The 24,672-nt window shown below is 38.5% G+C and overlaps 1 protein-coding gene across 3 annotated transcripts in view; it reads left to right on the top strand.

Moving 5' to 3' along the window:
- SMOC2 (SPARC related modular calcium binding 2) overlaps positions 1-24,672 on the top strand; it is a 149,391-nt gene that overhangs the window by 62,947 nt on the left and 61,772 nt on the right. For 2 of the 3 annotated variants that reach the window (XM_069800820.1, XM_069800818.1), the window contains exons 5-7: positions 7,128-7,175; positions 11,561-11,644; positions 12,440-12,514. In XM_069800820.1, coding sequence (XP_069656921.1) covers positions 7,128-7,175; positions 11,561-11,644; positions 12,440-12,514 — 207 coding nt within the window. The remainder of the gene's footprint in view (positions 1-7,127; positions 7,176-11,560; positions 11,645-12,439; positions 12,515-24,672) is intronic. The other variant, XM_069800821.1, reaches the window with a different exon arrangement.

Here is a 24,672-nt window from a genome sequence, read left to right as displayed (position 1 = left end):
AGTATAGAAAAATATGGAGTGTGAATGTCCTGATTTGTAACATAGCCCAATGAAAGAACTCACACAGCAAATCCCATGAAGGACCAAATCCAGAGAAGAAATAAAAAAGAAACAAAGCATTAAGAACATAAGAGAATCATTGTCTGTAGAAATTAATTAGCAAATCAAACTCATTGCTACGTGTATGGCCTTTTGTTTTTCATCAAGATAATTAACAGGTTCACTGTTTTTTTCGGAATTTGCTTCTGACCCTATTTCATTGACATTGATAATAAATATAAATCCCCAGTGTATGAACAGTTGCCAGAATTGCTATTCACCTTCCTTGAGACTGACAGAATTGCACAGAAATAGCTCTAAAAATACTTGAGCTCTATGTATTGCATTTTTGTTTGTGCTGCAGCACTATTCTCTGTCAGAGAGCGGAAGGAATAGCTTTAAAAAGCTAACCCTGTAATGTAAAAAAAGTGGATTAGGGCCTTTCAGGGAATTCAGCTGGTCTAATCTACTTCAATCTTTTGAGCACAATATTGATTTTTTTTTGATGGAGGAAGGAAGAGACCACTGAGAAACTTACAACAAAGATTATAAAAAAAAAAAATTCTGCTTTTAAGGTCTGTCTTGTTTAAATGATTTTCAGAATCTTCTATGCATCTTGCCTGTAGGTGAACTTCAGCCTACAGGCTTTAGAGACTTTAGAGAAAGAATACTCGCCAGACTAATCCTTTTGATCCAGTCCGCAAAGTCACTGTGGAATGACACTCAGTTGTGACAAATAATATAAAATGTTTGGAAGCCTTAAAATAGATAAAAAATGTGCATTCCTTTTAGTGTAGTTATTGTTTATGACTGGATCACATCTTCAGAAGACACATGGTTAGGATAGCATTTTTGTGTTTCAATGTATTCTTGAGTAGAGGTGCTTTTGCATGTCCATAGCCAGGGCTTCTCTGAAAGCGTGCCTTCATTGCTTTCTCTGCAATATCAGTTTGTAGCTTCCTCTCTTTCACTGACATCAGTGAAAAAGGGGTTATGCTGATGCTGAAAGCTCAACAAGTAATTCTTTGGCACATGTGTCACAACGCATGGCATTATTTTTGGCGCAAAAAGTTGCTGAGTTAGTTACTTTCACTTTTTCTATTTGTATTCGCTGTTATTGAGGAGAAGCTGCAGTATAGTTCCAGGTTAATGGATAGATTAATATGAGAATTATTCTTTCTCTACAGGAATCAAACCCTGGTTCCTCTCAAAGGTATATTCATGTGCCCAGCAGATACACTGCCAGACTGCTTCAGCTCATTTTTGGGAGGGGTGGGAAGGGAAGTTAGTTTTACAGAAATGCTAAGGAGAAGGTGATAGTAGCACTTGATTTCAGTTTAGTAGCTCAGAGATAATAGACTACTCCAGGGTCCAGGTGAGTTTGCAGAGTTTGATTTTGCTCCATGGAAGATCGTGGGTAATTTTCCAATTGTTAGGAGACCCTATGGGATTATCTCTGCACATTTCCTCCCTTGCTTGTATCAGTGCTCTCATGTTTTACTGCTTACCACTTCTCCTTTGTCCCTCAGGAAAGAAGTCCAGCCACAGCAGTGTTTGGAAGTAGATTTGAAATGGTAGGGGATTTTGCAGTGGTAGTGGCTAAGGGCTCAAACTTCAGAGGTCTGGAGAAACTTTCTCATTCAGCAGAGAATGCAGCTACAGATTTTCTCAGAAAGTTACGTGGTATAATAAGGCAAAACTTTGCTCTTATATTGCAAAATGAAAGCCTGAAGCACAACTGCACCCTTCTCCCATTTCCCAGTATATATTCAAAATTGCCATCTGTTTAGGATAACAGAGGGGTTTTTTCCCCTAGAAGGACTGTTGATGTTTTCCAGATCACCGTTGATTCCTTTTTGTACTTTTTCTGTAGTGCCACTATGCACGGGAATTACAATCCAAATATTAGTGGGTATAATGAAGTTGAGTAGATGCACTCCTGTTTTAGTTAGTATTTCAGGGATGCCATTTCTTCCAACAGTGTTGTCCCTCTTCAGTCTAATACCTTGTGCCGTTGCTAGACTCGTTGCAGGCATTGCCTTGCTATTTTTTGATATTGCGGGCATATCTCCTGTAGTGGTGGCATCCTGACACCAGCATGTTTATGTATTTTCACTTGCTTCTGTGTATTCTGCAGGCATGATGCTATAGCTATTTCAAAGACATTTATGCAAATTCCTCAGTTTGCATGTACCAGAATTTTTTCACCCAGGATCACTTTTGCTACCTTTTCCCTTTAGAGGAGAATGTGCACAGACAATCAGGATGGCAGGTAGAGTCAATTGTGAACATAGTTTTGTAATGATTTTCTCATAGGAAATGTGATACCATGGAATGTGTGAAAATTTCTCTTTTTAATGAAAATGTTCAGTGTTTCTTTTCAATTCTAGGTTAGTTCTTCAGTAACTTCAGATAAGGTTTGAATACATGTCAAATCAACTGTGATGTTCCTAAATTATGGGATAATTTCTTGCCTTTCATTTTCTCCTAGTAGAACCACCTTTGACTTTGGTGAATATCCAGAAATAGGAAAGAAGAGCATGGCAGCCTGGAAGAACTTGGATTTTAATAGTGGAAGTATGGAGCAGAATTTAGGATGGGCAGTTAGGAGTTTGGTTTCCCAATTCCATCTTCTGTCCATGCTTCACATTTACCGTGTGATATTGGATAGGTGAAAAAACCCTCTAAGTTTATCTAACTGTTAATATTGGTTAGCTGCATAATGCAGCTATCTCGGGCCCTGGGAGAGAAAAGTGTCACGTGCATATTTTTTACCTATCTACAATAGTTGTATGAGCCATTTTTTGCTCATTGTGTTGTTCTGGTTGCTCTTACTGAAGCTGCCTTTTTCACTAGCGACACAAGGTGTGCAAGGATGGAGGTTATAAGCAGCATTAAAAAATGCAGGACTCTACAACTGATTTATGTAAAACCTTTGCTTTAATTACTACATCTTTACCTGAAAGAGGCTCCTCTTCCATCCTTTCCAGTTATTCCCACACTGACACTTAGTACTGCTAAAACACACACGATAAATCTCAGAATGCCATTCAACTCCATGGAAATAATCTCCACTGTTGCAGGAGCAGTGGTGAGAAGGAGAGTAAATCAAACACATTCCCATGACAGCTTTAGAAAGAAAGCTCCTTAAAAATGATGAATGTTCCCCAATACTTTCACTAAAGAACACCAGACATAAAAAAGACATTTTTACAACTCCCCATCTCTGTTATCAGCACTGCAGGGAACTGCAGAAATTCCATAGGCATGGAGTCCTGGGAAATGGGGCAGAAATTGAGAAGCAGGTGTTAAATTATCATTGGAAAGCACAGTGTTTGCCTAAAAACAGGGTTTTTATGCCCTATTAACTATTCTGGGCTTCTGCCAGTGAGATTGCAGAGGTATGGAGACATGTTTTATTATTCTGTGAAGTAGTTTTGCTACCTTACAATTAAGATGGCATGATCACCTTTTAAGGCCAAAATACAAGTGCCTTTAAAAATTCAGAACTCTTCCAGTCTGTATAGTATTATCATCAGATAATATGATGAAAACAAATATATTTGAGAAGGCAATGAACTTTATAAATTTACAGTATATTGCTTTTGTTAGCTGGGAAAAATATCCATCCTTGAATCATCTAGATCTTCTGTCCCCATACACAGTACTTTTCCTGTACATACACAGTCAGACACACCCATATGTAAGATAGAGAACAGCATGAGAAGTTTCCTTTCCTGTTTCTTGATATCTACATTCAATGATTACATACCAAATATTCTTTAGTAGGAGATCAGAAATCATTTTCTAAGCTAGATAATAATAGACTTTCACCTTCTCTTTTAAAGCCCAGTCACATCTGATCAGAACTATAGAGGATGGATATGCTAAAATCACAAACCACAAAACTCACATCACATTCCTCGGAAGATTTATCACGCCTCAGAAGTTGTTAGTGTAAAACTGGGAGGAATTGTGGGGTTTGCAGTAAACTAAGGCATGAATATTTCTGCCTTTTTTCTTTTTTTTTTAAGTTTATCAGAATCATAAACAGATAGATGGCTAAGCAAATGTTCAAGCTAGAATGGTGCTAAATTCTTCTTGTTAGAATAATGCTGCTGAATCTAATATCCCTCCTTGCCCTCTCCCATTCCATAAATATATTTATGTGGTAATTTGGTTGCTTACAGTGCACTGAAAACATGGAAGCTGATTGTACTGCCTAACTTTTAGACAAGTTATAAGTTGCTATTTCTGTTTCTTGCCTAGCTGAAAATGTGAGCATTCATCGTGAGTATTGAAGATACAATTTCCTAGAAACTTGCAAATGCAACTTCCTATCACCATTTAAGCTAGAAGTACTTCTACCTTAAATATATTCAGAAAAGGATGGAAAAAGCTGATACAAGCTCAATAACCCCTCCTCACCTCCAGCTTGGAGACAAGAAAAGTTTCTACCGCATAAATTGCAAATTTTGGGTGAAACTATGTGAAGGGCACAGATTCCCCTTTGTGGGAAATTCTGTGAATATTTTTGTTAGCTTCCTAAGACTATTAAAAATTAATGTTAGCCCAGGAAACTTCATTTTCCTAGCATCAATCTAATTTTATAGTGAAATTAGATTCACTATGATAAAGTTAGCCTTTGTGAATGCCACTCTTCCTCCATCCACCGATTTTTCCATAAAAATTTAGGGTAAAAAAAAAAAAAGAAAAGTGTAGAAAAAAGAATTCAATTCTCCTGGACTGTATGTGAATATCATATAGTCATTATTTCTCATTATTTCACATACAGATGGAGTAATCTGAAGGCATCGCGGTGTTATTAAATGTGGAAAGATTTTTCTGCTTCTGGTTTAAGATGTGGAATATTATATAAATTTCACCAATGTGTTAAATTACGTATAAACTGCATTTTAGGTTCAATTTATAACAGTGGTTCTGAATGTACATAGAGAGACAATGCTGGTGTCAAACTAAGGCTTTACTTAACACTCTTTTTAGCGCAAAGGGGCTATCAGTGGCAGTTCATCACACACATTCCCCATGCTGAGACCTCATTTCTACTCATAATTTGGTGTAAAATGCTTTAGTGTGGATGAGAGTCAGACCTAAAATCTCTGTATTTGCAAGAGAATTATAATTATATGCCTGCGCATCAAAATTAAATTGAGAAACTACAGAGTTAATTGTAACTGGATGAAATCTGAGGAAAGATTGGATCACTGGTATTTAGTGCAATTAGAAAAACCTGTAATTTTGTATGCAGTACTTCCTAAAACTGGAACATCTTATTTGAGTTCAAGCTGAGCCTCTTATCAAATTCAAGCCAAGCACCAAGAAGCTCAGATCTTCTGGCTTCCGCTAGCCTAAATGCAAGAATCTGCCTCCTCTTCATAGTGAACAACATGGATTAGCGTTGCAGTCTATTTAGAGCAAGCTACCCCAAACACCTTTGGATATAATTCCTGCAATGACAATGACTTTATTTTTCCTGTCTGAATTAATGCTGATGCATCACTAAATATATTGAATTTCTGGTGATTCAAACACAATACAATAAAAATACACTACTACCAAAAAAGGAAACAAGCCTAAACTAGAATATTTTTTTATATGGATATATAAAAGCTGCATAAAAAGCTGAATCCTTCAGAAGGTAATACCAGCTTGGCTGTACTGTCATGTATTATTTTATGGAGGCTTTAAAATCAGCATGCGAAGTTTGTGATGTTAGCTGTCTTCCCTCTGGCAGACTCCTGTGTCTAAACTTCATACTTCAGCTGAAGTAACCATCAGTTCAGCATGGTAAACAAGGCCTGTGATTTAGTGGGTTCTCTTATTTAAATTGTCCTTTTAGAAAAGATTTATTGTGCTGAAAGGTTTGGGATTTTTTGTTTGTTTTTTTTTTTTAAACCAGTGAATTTAGTTATTCCAGAGGGAAATAAATTAAGAAAATTAAGGCAACCAAATTATTTCACACACTTCTGAGCATCTGAGCAGATGTGGGTTTGGTTTTTTTGTTTTTTTGTTTTTTTTTCATGAAAGCAGGTGTACATAAGAAGAAACTATGTGGTAAGAATTGATAGACATTATGCTTTTAAATTTTTGATCGCTCCGTGTGGCTCTTCAGAGAGAAAAATACCACTTTTAAAGGTGTTTTTTAACGCAGCAGAGATAGACATGTCGATAAGAAGTGACTAGGAGTTAGAATCATCCAAATGGCTGTAATAGTGAGATGTAAGCAAGCAATAAGGAAGTATTTCTATTTTAAACCCTAAGGACAACTACCTCCTGTAAAAACTACTAAGAGAGCCAGCAGGTTCTCCATCCCTTGAAGAGTTGAAATCAAGATGGGGTGCTGGGTTGGGTTGGAGTCCAGGCTGGCAAAATGAGCTGTTAAACCTCATCTCCTGCAAAATTCCGCTCTCCCTTCCCAGCCCCGCTCTCTCCTTTCCTGAGGGCCGCAGCTCCGGCGACGTCCCCTGCAACCAGCTCAGGCCCAAACTCGGAGTCAGGCCCTGTCCCTGCCTCCCCCCCCCGACACACACCGTTCCACACCAGCACAGGGTTCTGTGAGGTATTTTTTTTTTTGGTGAGGTCTTGAAGGCAGAAAGGGACGGTTTTTAATCGGGGCCAGGACCTGGCTAGAGGCTGAAGAAGGCCCTCAGAGCAGCTGAGGCCTGCGGGCAGGACTCTGTGTGTGTAGGAAGGGCGCTGCCCTGCCCGTGATGGGCCATGGCCGACGCACCTCGCTGCAGGGCCTGTCCTCCCCGGGTCAGTGGGGAAGGGAGACGCTGGCTCTGCTGCACGTGAGCACGTTCTCGCTCGTGTCTCTATGTTGTGTTTCGCGTTATCTCTCTCTCAGGTCCGGCGCTGGCCGCGAAGTAGCGTCTGGCAGTAAATCGGTCGTACCCAAATGCAGAAGTCAGGCCAAGCTAAAGTCTTTGGTTTGTGAGGGAAGAGCTTGCTGGTATTTGTTGCTGTAATAAACAAAAATGAATCATTAAAGCTGAACTGTGTTTCTTAGAAAATACATTAAAAGTGAAAATAGTATTTCTCTGGTTAATTCCTTTTTCCAATTGCAGGTTCAGTCAGTGAGAAGCTGCCACAACGAGAAGGTGCAGGAAAAACAGGTAAATATCTTAGTTGGCCTTTAAATAGAACCTAAAATAGCTGTGGGGTACACCACTATGATTTTCCGTAGGCTTAAATTAGTAGTATATATTCACCATGTATTATAGCTGCATATATAATATGTACACATGCATACATGCTATTCATTTTATGTCTGCATTGTAGATATTTAGTAAACTTACGAGTATAAACGTAACTATATGTCTGCATGTATTTGTCTATATATGCATAGACATTATATTTTTCTAGTCTCAGACCTACAGACTTTGCTATTCTGTGCTGTTTGGAAGATAATTTTTCTTCCCATAGCTATATTCTGAAATATTTTCCCATACTGTTTGCTTGCCCTGGAGGACAGATTATTCTGTCTGTTTGATAAAGACAGCATTCTGCAGTCCCAAAATCTCGGGAACTGAAGTCCTCACTTTATTTCCATAGCAATCACTGCTTGAGTCATCTTGGACCCAGCACTTTGCTCTATATTGTGATTAATCCATCTGATGACTTACATTAATGGCCAGATGATTGTTGCTGTTAGAGATAGATCGTGGTGTATATCTTGTTGGTGGGACAAAATCTGATGCAACCCCAACATAGCTGGTAGATTTAAATGAGGGAGATGTCTATGCTTTAAACAAAATTGAAGCTTACACTTTCCAAAAACTTAAAATACTTTTAAATTCAGCTGAAAATAACATATTAAATGTTGCTGCCAGTTACACTGGCATGAAGTAATTTTAAAGAAGTGCTAATGTTGATGATTATCTGTTTGGTGCACTGTAAATATAACTGAAATATTTTTTTTACAGGAACTTTTGCAGCAATGTAATATACCCAACATTTAAATAAAGTATTGTGCTGTTAGGTTAAGAAAATCGGTACTTCTTTAAAAGCTAATAATTACAAAGTACTGGAAAATTGTTCCTTCATGTATTTCCAGACAAATTGTGGGTTCCACTAACCTTATGTTACTCATTTGCTTTAGGTCAGGACTTTCATTTTCAGCTTTGAACTGAATGAACTATCCCATATATAAAACTTGTCTGAAACCCTTTATTTTTGTTTGTGACTGTGGCAGCTGAGTTGCTGAACCCTGAATGAACAATCATAGAACAGGAAACTTAAATGAACACAGTTTATCGGGTCTCCCTTCGCATCTCAAATATGTGTGTCTAAAGTGACACAGTTGCATTTTATTCATGCCCTGGTTTTGTTCTCCAGCGCAGGCCTGCAGCAGGAAGGGCCGCTGGCCTGGCTCCCGGGTGGTCCCCGGCTCTCCTCAGATGCTGGTAACCTCCTCTCCCCACCCTTCTCCCAGCCAGTCACTGCCATATGCTTTAAATAATGTCATATTGTCAGAGACATCACAACCTCTTTAGGGACCGTCAGAGAGTACTGAACAGGATCAGCTCGCTGAGTTAGAGCTGTGCTCCAGCTTCACAGTCAGCGTAGTAAGAAGTATTTTGTAGCTCAGCTGGAAAGGGCACAGCAGTAGTTTTTGAAGTGACCATAGAGCTCCCTGCTCATCTTTCCTCTGCATGTTCCTGAGGACTAACCAGGGGTGCCTGGGAGGGGGTACCTGTCCGTACTGTAACCCAGCAAGCGTAGGCAGGTTCACGATGTTCTCACTGCTGCAGAGGACGCTCCGGACCTTCAGTTGTGGTATTGAGGACTCTAGCTCAAGAGACAGCATAGACTTAGCCTGACAGTCTCTTCTCCCAAGATGTCCCACAGAGACTCACAGGAGAAGATGACCTGGTGGGCTGTATCTTTTGCAGTCGTGCACCTCACTTTCTCTGCGTATTCCAATTCCTGCTGAAAGAAAAGTTCCAGCTGCAGATTTTGGAGGTCAAGGGCTCTGCTTTCATGTTTGCAAATTTGCACATTAAACCGAACAGGAATAAAGCTTAAAAGATAATTCCTTAAGTATCTTCCCTGGCCCTGCAGTTCCCTCCTCTATCCAAAGAAAATAGTCAGACTGTCTGAAAAGCACACGTCAGATATTCGGGTCACATCCCTTTTTTCTGGTTCTTAGCTGACTGCAGGACTGTGTTCTTGGTAACTGAACTCTGACAGCAAACAGAATGGTTTCTGTTTAAATGTATGCACATAAGGACTGGTATGCATGTGCCAGCCAGGAAGACCTATGCAATTAACCTGAGAGATATTTAAGTAACATGGAGATGAACTGCTCTGTGGTTGTGACTCTCTATTGAATGTTGTTTTGAACAATGAACTGCCATGTGCCTCTTCGTTCTTAACACTAAAGGTGTTTATGAAAAGATGGTGTACCTGACAGACTGGAAACAGTACATCAATGTGGGTGTCTTCCTGCAGATTAAGGGTAGTTCAGGAGCTGTTGTAGCTCCTCCAGTTCTGGAGTGAAGTTAATGCCTTTTAGGTTCTACAGATACCCTGTGCCAAATGTTTGGTTCGTTGATGACCAAAAGCAAACCTCTTTCTTTCTTCTGGGTGGGGGGGACCTGAGGCCAGTTTTAGACTCAATCATTAAACATCTGTTGTTTGTTTGTTTTTTTTTAAATAAATAAATTGTTAAACTGTTTTAAATGCTGCTTGAACAAAGTTCAAGAGGCTAATTTTGATGAGGCTGATAATTGCTAAAGTCACAGCATTATATCTGAATTTCAGGTAATAACGTAAGATCAAATGTGTCACAAACTGAAATTATATACCAAAAAATGATTATAAAAATGTCATTTAAACCCCAAACTGAATTTCTGGCTGGGCTGTTGGTAATATTTACCTACTGTAAGCGACCCTCTGAAATTCTGGGTTTTCTGAATGACATACTGATTGATGATCTAAATATGTCTTGATTCTCAGTACACTAGGATTCTTGAGGGCCTCTCTGAAATTAATCAATGGTCTTATTCCACCACCCAGAGGACACCACAAAAATGCCAGCAAAACTCATGAGAAGTGACAGTCTGTTATGGCATTGGAGCAAAGTATCCTGTCAGTGAGTGGACATGAAGAATGAGCATTCTTACAAGAAGTCTCCTTATGCTTTGGTTAAAACATTTTGCAGTGAAAATAAGTTTCTATTGCTGCTGCTTTGGTTTTGTGAAGAGCATGGAGGTTAGTATTCCATGGCTGCAAATTTGGTTTTACCTGCTATCAGTATTTACTCGGTATTTGTATTTGCTGTAAACTAGGCTGTGGCCTCCAGAGGCAAAGGTCGGCAAAGGCCTCCAAATCCTTGCATGATATACGTAAAGACAATACAGATTTACAAAAAACCCTGTGATGGTGACAACAAAGAGAACAGGAGGAGGCTGTTCTGAATTGCAGTAGCAAGAAGAAATGGAAAGAGGTGGTGTGTTAGCCTTAAAGCTGCTGCTCGCTGGTACCCCGGCAAGGCTACATGCAAGAGGAAGCTTCTCAGTTACCTTCAGTTCTAGCTTCCATGAAAATGCCAGGAAAGCAATCTGGAAACTTCGTTGGTCAGAGATCCAGTTGTAAAACTGCAAGAAATGCTAATAAAACCCTTGCATGGAAGATGCTGTTTACTGCGGGACACCTTGGTCTTGGAGTTAGCTCCATGCTACAGGAAACAGTAATGACTGGAAAATATGTACTAGCAAGGCCTACTAAGTCATAGTTACCCACTAGCTGCAATGATTTTAAATAACAAAAATGTAATAGGGTAAAGATGGGTCTTTGGGTACTGCTCTTTCTCATAGCATGCTAACTTAAATAATTTTTTATATTGAATTTTTCTTTTCCAGCACTACTTTTACTGTGTTTTACTGAACCTAAAATTACTCACATCCTCTTATAATTTCTGTAAATTTTCCTCCCTCTTTTCTTGCAGTAATGGTTTGTTGTGGATGGATGGAGGTGGCTGACCAGAGGATAAGAATTATGCAAACAATATTCTGGTTCTTTAATCTGTGAATCTTGCTTATAAAATCAGCTTGACTGTTACATAGATCCTGCTGTGCCAGAAAAAACTTTCATTTTAAGGTGTCAACATGTCTGCAGCTGCTCATTCACCCCAGACTGCTTTTGCTTTCACAGGTCTTAATACTTCTATACGTTTATCTAATTACTTCTTTAGAAATGCTGATTTGATCAGTTATAATCTATAGGTATCAATGTGCAGCATTAAAAAGGAAGAATTACTGTCCAGGGAGAGACCTGATCACTTCATGCCTCATCAAAGACCGCGCGATCATTGCATCAGCCATAACCTCAAAAGCCATCCTTTTATAATCTGTAGTCTGTAGATGCAATATATCTATGCTGTGTAGTAGCCATAAATAATGTTTAAATAATTGTTTTTTTACCGGCCGGGGCTATGTGCAAATCATTAGTATCAATCACGTATGTACACTTATTTAGCTTACTCTCATAATTGTAGTCTCCTTGCAAATCTTTTCCATTCTGAATTCAGATGATGCCTCAGCTCCCGCGCTGGAGACACAGCCTCAAGGTGATGAAGAAGGTGAGCATCGACAGGAACTTAACAGTGTGGTATTAAACTATGCAGTATGGACCGTATACCACAACGTTAAATGCCACCTTAAGAGTTAGGGCAACTGCTGGGGCAGTTGCAAGAAATTGAAAGCATCTGTACGTTTTTTCCATATAAAGACTGCAAATACAACAGAGTCTTTACTTACAAGCAATGAATTTTGTGTGATAGTTTTGAGATGACACTGTAGCTATGGAGTCTGACATTAGCAATTTTAATTGTCACCACTCAGGGCAGAGACAGGTTTTAAACTTGAGCCAGAGTGCAGATTAAAACTGCGTAGCCAAATAAGGCACTTAAAGGGTAAATTCTGTCCTCAGCATATTGCCCAGTAATATTAAGGTTGATGTTTTGCCAGGCATATTTGCCTCTGGGGAAATTTGGTGCTCTGTGAATGGAAAGCTCAAGGCCTACGTGCAATGATAGTCCTATATTGTGGCTGCCTTACCACTCACTGCAAATCTCACAGAATCTGATCTGAAGTTATTACATATTTTGGGTCCACACTGGGAGATTTTTATTCTGATCAAATATAATTTTACTCTAAAAGTATTTCTTTCAACCTTTTGTATGAATGGGATAAGGAAGGAACTATTCATGCCTTTGCATGAATAAAGGTTTTAACTGTCCTAATACAAACCTGTGCACCCTTTTCTTTTGTAGATCCATGTATCTTTAAAACTAGCCACTTACTATTCAGTGGCTACTAACTTTTTAAAAACTTGTAACATTTACAACTTTTTTCTGTCGTTGTTTTTTTCCTAGATATAGCTTCTCGTTATCCTACCTTATGGACTGAGCAAGTAAAGAGTAGACAAAATAAAACCAATAAAAGCTCAGGTAAGAAACTTATGCTATGCTTACTTTGCAAAGCTCCTGTGAAGACATGCATTAAGCCTTGTTAAAACTGAAGCCATTTACGTGAAAGCCATTTTAATAACCATTATGCTTCCACTCTCATCATGTGATAGTGACTTGATGATTTGCATTGTGATGATTTTGTAGGCTCGCGCATCATACGTTCCTTTTATATGGAAATATTTTTGGCCAGGCATTACTAGGTGTAAACAGATATTACTGCACTAAAGCCTCTGGCTCACATCTGTTTGCATCTGTGAGTGGGTCTGACATTTACTTTTTACATCCTCTTTAATTCTCTGCCTCTTTGTTATCTACTTGTATTTTCTTTTTTGGGGGGTGATATGTAGCAAAAACATGCTTGGAAAATTACAGTGTAGTGGTAAATCTTAGGAGGCAAACCTGAAGAGCAGCAAAGTCCCATCAGAAACCAGTGGTCAGTTAACAGGAAATTGGAAAGACAGTGTTACTTGCTTTTTTGCTACATCACTCACCTGTTTTCTACAGACTGACCGCCAGTTTAGTGTGAATTAATTATGTTGCCTATTTCATAGTTGTTGCATTTTGGCTTTACTTTTTTTTCATCACTCTTCAGAATTGAGCTTTCTAAACCTGCACTAGGCATGTCAGGTGAATGTCCTAAGACTGAAGCCTCTAAAATATTCAGATACATTCAGTGCTTTGATGGACTATAAGTTTTGATGCCTTCCTCACTGTTCCTTTCTTTCAGTGGAATAAACTTTAGAGAATCTTCTTGAGTTCCCTGGTTTCTTTTTCTCTGGCAAAATGTTTAATTTGAAAGGAAACATTAATGATACAGGCTATGATTCAGTAAATCACCCAAAAGCACGCTTCAGATCCAGTGGAAATTGAGGTTGTGCTTTACATTAAGTACTGTGCTTAAGTATTTTACTGAATTGAGGCCCGAAAGGGTTTAAAAAGCCAAGCAATCATCATAAGACAGTCAGACAGACATATACTTACCAAGAGGTTTACAGATTCCTTTATATAAGCTATTTTTAACATCAAAGCAATAATTATTAATACTTTTTCCTCTCCTTGATTCTCCAGTAGACACTTAAGGGAAGGACCTTAGAGTGTAGACAAGAGTTTGAAGCAAACACTTTCTGTGCTGGAGATTCATTCTGTCATTTCTTTAGTCAGTGTTAGCAAGAACAGAATTCCTTTGGGATTTCTGCTGTGTAAAATACATGCATAGAAATATGTCACTTTTAGGAGTGTTTAATTTTTAGTGCTAGAGACTAGATCTAAAGCAAGAATTCTTGAGTTTACAGTGCAGCTGCTGGAAGCCAAAGCTTCAACACACACAAAGTTAGAAAAACACCAAAGAAAAGGCGGATTTATTACTGGGAACTTGTAACCTCCAGTCCATCTAAAGACATATTTACACAGGAAGAGAAACCAGAAGCGTAACCTACCTGTCTTAGCATTCCTAGCCCATGGTGCATTAGCATCAAAAGCATGCTTGTGTTGGATTTGCTGACAATCAGACTTGCTCACAATTCTGTTCTATGTCCAGGGGATCTCTGGAGGGCTAGCGGACGCTGCAGGCTGTGGTGCCGTACCCAGACTAGCAGAAGTCTGCCAGCAGACACTATGTAGCCAGCCTTGCTCTAATCTGTAGGTGTACCTGCTGCACCAGAAGGGACCACTGCGCTCTCTGCTGTAACTTCTCTTGTGTGTGTAATATGAAATAATCAGTCAAGATGAATCTAGGTGCTAAAAACAGTGTCTTCACCAGTTGTGCTAGGCAGTGTCTCTTTTCCAGGCTCCAAAGTATAACGTGTGTCAGTGACCGTATATTTATAAGTTGCTTTGATGGCTGAACCTCACTGATATTCAGTAAACAGGTCTTTTAAGGTCTTGAAAAAGCTAGGTTAGATTTTCCCCTTATTACCTCTCAGAGTGGTCCCAAGGCTTTTGGGAACATCCACAGAGAATGAACTCTGGCCTGCTATGTGTACAGAAAAGGAAGGACCTCGTGACTGAATCCACTGGATTGTAAACTCACCACCTTTGGACACCCAGGCTTCAATATAAGGGATAAATACAGATGTCTTCTTTACTCAGTTTGCTTAGCAAACTCTGATTCAGACTTGGTCATACAAACACCAGAAAGCTTATTGAAATGTATTTGTCTGAGTAAAATGAGGAGAATTTATGTCTGCGTATGAACTGTGTTTATAAAACAAAAGATGAAACCCAATTTATTCATAATGGGCTAAATTTTCTTTTGTTGTTCTACAGTAACCCAAGTGCTTTCAAATAAATTCTTCAGGTGCAAATAGCACTATGACCTAGCCCTGCCTGTAGAAAATAACTAAAGAAAAATAATAATGCTAAAAATTTCAGACAAACTCCCAAATATTCTACTTGAAACCTGACTATTTTAGTCTGTAGTGCTTTTATTTTTTCTAGTTTTTACCTGAGTATGTGTCTTAATACAGCATGGTCAACAAGTCATGGTCATAAAGAAACTTGTCTTGACCTGAGAAATCAATCTCCTTAGGAGAAAGTTTCTGTGAGTTAAGGAACACAAATGAATACATTAAATTTATTGTACTCATCCTGAAGCGGTTTGCTTTTGCTACTCTGCAAATGACCTGCAAGTTACAATTAGCCAGTAAAATCAGCATAAACTTTTAGGGTTTGGAAGATAGAAAATAATGGCTCAGGAAATTCTAGTTTATATTAGTTATTCAGTGCTTTCATTTGATTAAATCAGCCTAAATTAATTTAGCACAGAGTAATGGCATTTGGGAGAGTTACAGATGCAGGGCATGAAATTACGGGATTACATATCCATGCTCTATAATGACTTCTACTGCATATTCTTCTTGTTGGTTCAGAGAAATAGGCTGTTGCTGCTCACTAAAGACATTTGTAGAGTGGTATTTAACCTATTGGCTTTTGATGACAAAATGTTATGGCTGGCAAAAACCCCATCAACATTGGGTCATGTAACAATAACTGTTTAGAGTGGTGGATTTGGGTAGAAACATCTCCATTTTAGCTCTTTGTGTGTGTTGAAGATGATTTTCAGAATTGTTTAAAATACTTTTTCTTTCCAGAATTAGAAAAAAGTATGCATATGGTTGCTAAAATAACATAGGTGTTTGCTGAGATTATGTTTTATACATATGGCTTGGTGCCTTTGCAGGTATTTTGTGATTGTTTTTGTTTCTTCTGGATTTCTTTTTACCCCCACACTCCTCATTTCTTCCTCCACAGAAAATATTGTGGGTTTGCAACATCAGATTGACAAAAATAAGAATTATAGCAACAGCTATCAAAAATAAACAGGAGTGCATTGAAAACACTGAACACAGGACTATATGGGTTCTGGTCAAGACATCAGAATGTGGCAGCCTAAGCGCTGCTGTCTGTATGTGAACTCGGTGTCTAAACTCCTGCTGTAGTTTGTGGAGATGCAGTCAGCGTGGTCAGTGGAGGTGAGAAAGCAGCCCAGCTCATCATAAAGCCAACACCTGCGCTTGGCCAGCTAACTGGGTAACTGGACCTCATTGGGCACGGTGACTAGTTTAGATCTCTAACCTCTGTGAAGGTATCTGTGCTTTAGGTGAACTTTATCCCACGCCAGTATCAGTTGAAAATCCAGGTAGTCCTTTAGAGCTTTTGTATTTTGTAAAGACCAGAGGACAGAAAGTTTTTTGCCTTGACAAAACTGGATAATTTGGACTATGTCCTCAGCAGCTGCCGGTTACTGTAACTTCAGGGCGAGGTGCAGCCTTGATGTGGTGGAGAACACTGCGTGACAGCACAGGCACTTTTGCATCGGCTAAGAGAGAAAATGCAGTTCCCTGAGGAGATCTTAGGTTGAACTGTAGATCTCTCTGGTTCTCCTTGCTACATCGGCTCTACCAGCATTTAATATCCCTGTGGGATTCTTGGGAACCAAATGTGACATTTTTCAGAGGATGGATGCCCTTTTTTGAGTTTGAGTATAGGCAAAGGAAGGGTAGTTTAATCCTTTTCACTATGGCCAGTGAAGCTTAGGGTTCATTTTGTTAGCTTGAATTTAAGAGCCAAATTTTCCTGATAGTCTGCTGTGGGAACACTTCCATGAAAAACAAATAGAGGGAATTTAACTGATAATACTGTTAATTTAAAAAAAATTCTTACAGTACTGAGTAATTTCTAAGTACAATGTGTACACCACACAAAAGAGAATGAATAATACTCAGTGTAAAATTTCATTAATTTTGCAAACACAGGTTGCAAAAACTCATTCATAATCTGGAATATACTTACATAAGGTCTTTAGAGATTCTGGTCATAATGTAATTCAAATTAAAAGGGCCAGGGTTAAACAATGTATCATTGGCTAAGACACAGTAGTGTTTCATGTATTTACTATTCAGTTCTATTCTCTTATTATTAATACTTTTGTATTCTGTTTCATTAAAGATTGAATAGTATGGCATTATTAGCACTAATGATTTATAAGTTCATTGATCAGTTGTGTAGTTTATTTAATGAGCTTTGTAAAGTGATTGAAAAATCGGTGTTTGTTTTGTTGGTAATCCGGCATGACCGGCAAAATAGAAGACATGAAGAAATTGTCGCATTTCTTTGTACATTACTGAACTTGACTTTGATTCATTAGTTAAATTTTAAACACATGAAATGAGTGGGTAGAAATTTAGGGCCCCTGGCTGTCAGCGGCAGAACTCCAGAACTCCCAGACAGCGTTTGAACAACCATTCGTGCTCTGACTACATGCTACTACTTCACCCAGTAGTTCACGTTTCGTCTGGATCAGGCACGGACCTGTGACACAGTACTTCTGCCAGCTTTGTGCCTTCGGCCAGCTTTATGCTTGTATGCTTTAAGCAGGTGCTAGAGGACAAGCCATACACGATCCAGCATAAAATAGGGTCAGCCTAGAGGAAACCCTGTTCTGGCATAAAGGCTACTGAGGCAGGGTCAGGCAGCAAAATTCTTAACGCATCTATGCAAAAAGCAGTGGATCATGTGAATATGCCATTTTTCATCCACAACAAAGAATCCTAAATCAGTATTCATTGTCTTGTCAAACTATGGCTTTAGTGACTTCAAGAGTGCCCAGATTTCAGCCACTGTACCTGGGTATTCTGGTAATGTAGAAGCATCTTCAATTTCAATTTTCTCTTTGGCTGTGCACACATGAAAGGAACACTTAGCTTTTTATTTAATTGTCTGACACAACGGAATAGTGTTTTATTGCTGCTGTTTTACTACAGGCCATCAGTTTCAGGGCTTTAAAAATCTGTTACAAGATTTTATCAATTAGCCCCAGAGAGCTTGATCCAACAGGAGTTTCATTCTCAAAATGCCATCTGGGACAACACTGAAATGAACATACAGTTATGTAGGATAGACTAGCTGCAAATGCAAATCATAACAGGTAGTGCAATGTCTACTGTGAATACATTCTTAATAGACTAAACTAGGGAATTTAAAGTGATAATGTAACTAGCAATTATGTGTCTGTATCTATACCAAATAGCTGCTTGCATTTATCTGTCTGTATAGTCTGAATCTGTTGGCCAAGTCTGCCAGTGAGATTGACTAATGCGATAGAGTGACACCCTGAGATTTGAGTGCAGTTTTTATTGCCTTGTCATCTGACTGCTTTAAAGCATTTGTACATACGAGTTTTTCTCACATGGAAGCTATGTTGGTTGTCAGTGAGGTTACTGTTTTGTTAGCTTGCTTTGTTTTGTTTCTGAGAGGCAATTGTTCCAGTGGGATCCCTGTGCACTGATCATTCCTTGAAAGTCACCTTCTTACAAAGAACCAAGACAAACCTTGTTCCATACTCAAACGCTCACGTTTGCTCCAAACTGAACCTGGCTAACATCCTCCTGCTATGCCTATCCTGGCAAAACTCAGCCCTGATTTTAAAAAAGCCTGCATGAAAAAAACAAAAATAGCATTTTCTTTCAAAGGAAATAAATGTAAGAGTTTGTGCGTCTGCCCGATCACATCAATTCTAATAGCCATTCCTTTCTAAGCATAGGAAAATGAATAACTTACAGAAAGGAAAATGAGTAAAAGCTCAGTGACTTTGTATTTATTCTCATTAATTGTTGCATTTTCCAGATGTTGCTTTTAATATTGACTGAAGATAAACTACATGCAGTTGAAGGTGTGTTAGCTAGCACGAAAATAATAAGATCCAGTTGCATGTTCCCAGTTCGGTATTTATTACAAATTAATTAGAATTTTTCTAGAACTACTTTGAATTAGGTTTATTTTGCAATGTGAAGATTTGAGATATGAAACTAGCTATAACAGAAGGAAATGAAAATGGATATCATAACAAACTGAGAAAAGAACACAGGGAAGAGGGGGCTGAAAGTGTTTTAAAAGCTTGTTGCCTCCATTTTTCAGCAGGGATTCCTAGTAAGTCATGTGTTGGCCTGCAGAACCTTGGCCAATCTTCTGTTCCCAAATTTGCTTGTATTCAACATTAAAGGAGGGGCAGGTGAAGACTTTAGAGCAGAATATACATGTATGTCCAAAGAGTCCTACTCACTCTGAATGCATTACGCCTATATTGGACCCTCAGAAATTGAGTTTAAATGAATATATAAAGTAGATTTGCATAGGAAAATAGCCTGAGTAGGAGTGGTTCATTAATTGCAAATCACTGAATTACATAGGAAAAACAGTGCTTTTTTTCCCTGTTATTACCTCATTTCAGCCCTAAAGACAAAGTTTTTTTCCAACAATTGGTGAAATATAAGCCAAACTCAAAGATGGGATTTGCATTCCCAAACATGTGTTGTAAGTACAGCTATTGGCTGTAGCTGGAGAAACCAAGAGCATGGGAGTAACTTGCTGAAAGATAGGCATCTCCTGCCTTCCTGTGGCCTGGTGTATCTGATATCTGCATGGACTAGGAGTTATGAGAGCCTACTGGAAATCTGTGGTGGTCTCGCATGTAGGTTTGATAGTCCAGAGTATCAGAAATGGCATTGAATTGAGCCCTAAGAACCTCAATTCAAGCTATGAAAGGAAAGTAGAAGGCAGAACTCTTGATTTTAAGTAAATCTTCAAACATATCAATTGGCTATTAAGTCCGCACATGGATTCTGCCAATGGGAGCTCAGTCCATTACAGATGGGCAGTCAGTCTCTGCCAAATTTTGGACAAGTTCAAATCCAGATATTACTACTGTGAACTTTATAGCTTGGGCTCATCTGCCATACACCAGAAATGGCACTAGCATTTTTTCATGACATCTACAGCTGAAGTCTGAATGTTTTGTGATGGCCACAGATCTGACTTTTGGGCCTTGTAAAATCTGTGGTGCTGGAAGACATCAGCTAGTAGAATATTTGTTGTTTGGCCTGTTATCTCGGCAAATTGTGCATGGAGGATAAAGAGAAAAGCATTGTGAGGAAGTTAAGTAAGAAAAACTGATATAGAGGAGTACTGGAAGCTTCCAGGCTAAGTCTTATGGCCTTCTCAGACTCTTTGGATTGGCTCTGGTTGCTAACACACTAAATGTTCCCTTTATAGTTCCTGAATGAACTCAATTATTTGGAGTGAACTGTAATTTGTGATTTGTATTTTACTATAAAAACAGCATTGTTAAGAAACTTGGGGAGTGAGATGTGTGAGGCACTGTCACGTCTTGTTATATCCCCTACTGTTTTATTTTTAAATATTTTGAAGAGTAGAAGGTAGTTCTCTTCTTCTCTTCCTTTTTTTGTTATTTTTCTGTCAAGAATCAGAACGGTTTCAGAGTAGTATTCTTTTAGAATACTCCTTGGCAGCTGAAAAACTGGTGGCTTTGAAGCTATTGATTGCTCACACCATTAGGGCCAATCAGTAAATGGTTGACTTAGTTCCTAATGGAGAGCTTTGTCTTACTTTTCAGTAGCAATTTTTAATGATATCCCGGTCTTGATTTAGCTATTACACGAAGAGAGAACAGTACTTTTCACCCTCTTCACCTGTGAAGAAAATACTCTTTGGTCCTCTTTCCTTTCTTTGCCTTGCCTTGCCTGTCCTAAATTGGTAAAGGAAAAATTACAGTTTTCTTTCAGTTCTTTCAGCCTCTTCCAAGAAGATAAAACTTTCCAGACCTCCCTACAGTGCTTGTATATTATGATACATTCTTAATTTGCAGGCTGCTGGATCATGCTTATTATAGTACTGTCCTATCTTCAATAATCCTTTTCACAAGCATTTTAATTTATCTTCATTTTAATTTTACGTATTAGTTCAAAACCTTTATAAAGATCAAGCACTGACATTTCCAGTTTTTTCCTCCCACTACAGGGGAAGATCCTCCCATCCTAAACCATTAAAAAATAGAGTTCTGTTTTACATCCAATTGATGTTCTTTATGCTCAGGATGTTCCAAGGTTTTATTGAACCCCCACTGTGGGAAAAGAAAAAAAAGAAAAAAAAGAGAGAGAGAAAAAAAAGATCTGTTTTATGCAAGGTTGATAATTTCTATTTTACTGCATGTGTTAAAATTTGATGCCAAAAGATAGTAATCTTTCCTGACCATTTTTAATTATATCAGATTACTTTCTGCAGCGAGTAAATGACACAACAGTCCTGCTTGAAGTTCTCCTTTAGTTTTTAGACATGCACTCCCCCACCTATCCGCAGCTTTCCACAGTTTACCAGATGTCAGATTGCATAATCATAAAAGCATCAATAAGCTTCATAAATCCTAAGAGGGATGTCAGGCTAACAGTCTATACTTTAATGACAGATGCAAAAAAAATCATGTAAATCATGTTAATGCACAGAAACATGTTGGACTGGATCATATCTAAAGACATAATCTTTCTGGGAAATAGATAAATGTTTCAGTCAAGACAGTCTGGATCTGGCTATGGCTATACTATGATTGCTGGGTGGTATGTAGAAGATAGGTCTTCCAAATTTTGCTGGCAATTAGAAGTCCAGCAGGGGTGACAGTAAGAGCTGCCAGGCCTTCCATCATCATCCCAATGACCTGATAGTTAGGAGAAAACATCAATGTTGCATGCAGAGATGCCTTCCTTTCCCTTCCCTTCCCTGCCCCCCCCAGGCAACAACCCTAAAAACAATGAACATAGACAGTAACCTTTGCATATCTTTATCAATACAGTAAAGGCAAAATTTTTCTTGATCCTGATGCACTTTCTTGGGCAGGAGGCCCAGGACAAGTGTAAGCATATAGAATTTGGCATCTAAATTTGCAAACTGGCATCTAAACAATTGTCCTTTTTTTTCTGAAATATTCAGAATCCAATACTACTCTTGAGGTCAAGCCAGTAAAAAAATATGTTACAAAGTGAAAGAAATACCTGCAATGTCAGAGAGCTCTGAGACTCATATTTTCAAAACTTCAGTAAATTGGTGGTTATGCTCTTGAACAAGAAACCCTGTTTGGAATATAGATGGTGAAGAAAGTTATTCCATCATTCCAAGTGTAGCCACCAAACTCTCTCCTACATTTTGCAAGGTTAAGAACTCCTTATGTCTTCATCTGTGAGCTGATAAAAATTCTTAAAAATGCTAATTTTAAGTTTCACTCTTAATTTTAATCAAAGTCATCCAGTGAGCTGTTCTGGCAAGATTATTCTGGTTTTATATGACAGACTAGACTGTTCTGAGGAAATTTTCTCTTTCTTCCATGAAGATAAGTCAAATGACCAACTGTCCAACTTTCCAATAACTGAGAAAGAAGTGTTTTAAAAAAAGCCAAAAACAATTATAGCAAAATATTCCCTTGTTAATATCTTCTGTGAACTGTGGCATTCTACTGCTTGATCTGGCCACATTCTGCATAAAAACTCTTTACTGCTACGAACCATGGAAGGACCAGTAGCCATGTAACATGAATCAGCCCTGGTGGCTGGAGTCAAAGTTTTACCTCAGTTTCCTGACATTTACATTTCTGTCAGTCTGAATTAATTTCAAGATGTTCCCTGGTAGATCAGGTTCTGGGCAGTCACGGTGGTTTAAATTTGGAGGGATTTTTAATGGGATGATTTATCATATATGACTTCCAACTGTCTTATTTGTCAAACGGTGTATCTCTGAACAGCATTCCTGAAAAGATTGATAGCTCGTGCTACAGTTCATGCATTGCTTAATTATTTTCCAATAGATCCTTGGCTTTTTCATTAATTCTTGAAAAAATTGCCACGTGATGCAGGGAACTTTTTGAGGCTTCATCAATAATGTTAGCATTTTCCATTTCCAAGCAAGAGAAATTCAACTCCTACAAGGTCTTCTGTGGGAGGAGTGGAATTCACCCCAAAACCTGTGTGTTGGCCACACATCTGCAGTGCAGCTGTTGCATCAGTCCAAGCCTTTACTGCAGTGTCTGCTTTTATGGACTACCAATGTCCCAGGTTAATGCTGTCATCCATGGATCCTTTCCCCTAGCCTGTCCTTAATGCAACACACTGGCTTTTCTGTTTGGGACTGGTGTAGTCTCCTTTCCTTTCCATGAAAAGCCACACCAAGGGTCATAATTGGCACAAGGGAATTTGTTCTAGCCAAATTACATCGCTAAAGTACGTAAAACCACTTTGAGATCTTTTCATCTGCAAGATGCTGTATATACCCCAAGTATTGTATTATTACTGGCTTGCTTTCTGCTTCACTCCACCCTGTCCATCATGCTCTGTCTTCTCTCATAGCAGACTGTTCCAGATAAATGCTAGACACTATGTTTTCCCTGCACTCTGCACTGCCTAGAAATAACATTAACTATTGTTGCCTTAATGCACTAGATTTCTATGTTACTGGAGAAGAAGCAGTGGTTGAAGAGAAAGACCACTGTTTTTCATTAAGCTATTTTTAATACCTGTTTTAGTTTAAGAACGGCAGGCCAAGTATCCGCATTCAACCACAAATAAAACTATGTTTAAATAAGATTAAGGCTGTAAGTTAAATTTCAGATCTTAAATTCTCTTGATGCATTACAAAACACAAGGGAAAAGAGAGGGCAAAGCTTAATATACCAAACTGATTGAAAATGCAGCCTTCTAAGGAAAAAAATTACTTCTTAGGGAACTTTTTTTTGAAAAGGTATGCATTTTCAGCTAAAAATTGTATTTTCAAGATGAAAATTCAAAAAGCTGAATAGTTTTGGCTCAAAACTCAAAATACTGATTGGTCAAAGTAATGCTTGACCACAAGTCACTGTGGGAGTGATTGTGGGAGCTGTAATTTTGAAACTTCATTAGTCCCTTCTTTTTCAGGGGCCAGGGTCCTTAGGCTGACTATACATGCAGGATATAGCAATCTCCCCTTTTTAAAAACTCAGGGATACCTCAGAACACTTGTAGGCATCTTGGATTTTCTGGTTCTCTGGGCAGTTCAACACAAAGAAACACTTGTTGTGGGTTTTTGTTTTTGTTTTGTTCTCATTAAAAAAAAATCACATTTTTTATGAAAAACAAACTCTTTGAATGAAAAACATCTTTTCATTTAAAGATCTGGTTTTCCACCAAAGACAATCACAATGAAATTTTTCAACCAACCCTATTATAGTCATAACAAGCTATGAAAAAAATTATATTATCACCATTTAAACAGTTGGTTACCTTGTTTCATTGCTTTCCAGTGAGATCTTAATGTTATTTAAAATTACCACTTTTATTGTCCTTCAGTGGGTAAAGAAAAGTCATTATAATGAAAGGACTTTTATTGTCCTCTATTTGGATGATTGCTTAGATGCAGTTTTTGTTAAACTAGAATGCATTATAAATACATAAATTCCTCAAATGTAGGTGACCTATAATGCCCTTGAATTGTTTTCCAGTGCACCCAGTTAGATCAGGGCAACAGACTGGCTGGTGTTTGATCTGGAAGCAGAGGAGTATAAAGTCAAATTAACACCTCTCGTGCCCCAAAAAGCTGAGACAGTTTTGGCAAGAAAGTAGAAGATAGTTCAGGATTGCATGAGCTGTTCAGGTTCAAATTGTAGGAAGGGTTGAGCGTCTCCCTCAGTCATGAGGCCAAGTTTTCAGGTGTGTGTTGAGGCAAACTCCCATTGATGTAAGAGCTGACAAGGGTTGATCCTGTCTGGTTATGTTTACTTGTCATGTAGCAAATTCACCCACAGGCACTGTTACAATGGAGACTCTTAA

Source organism: Haliaeetus albicilla, chromosome 13, assembly GCF_947461875.1.
Source record: "Haliaeetus albicilla chromosome 13, bHalAlb1.1, whole genome shotgun sequence".
Classification (NCBI taxonomy): domain Eukaryota; kingdom Metazoa; phylum Chordata; class Aves; order Accipitriformes; family Accipitridae; genus Haliaeetus; species Haliaeetus albicilla.
This window is presented reverse-complemented; position numbering and strand designations above follow the sequence as displayed.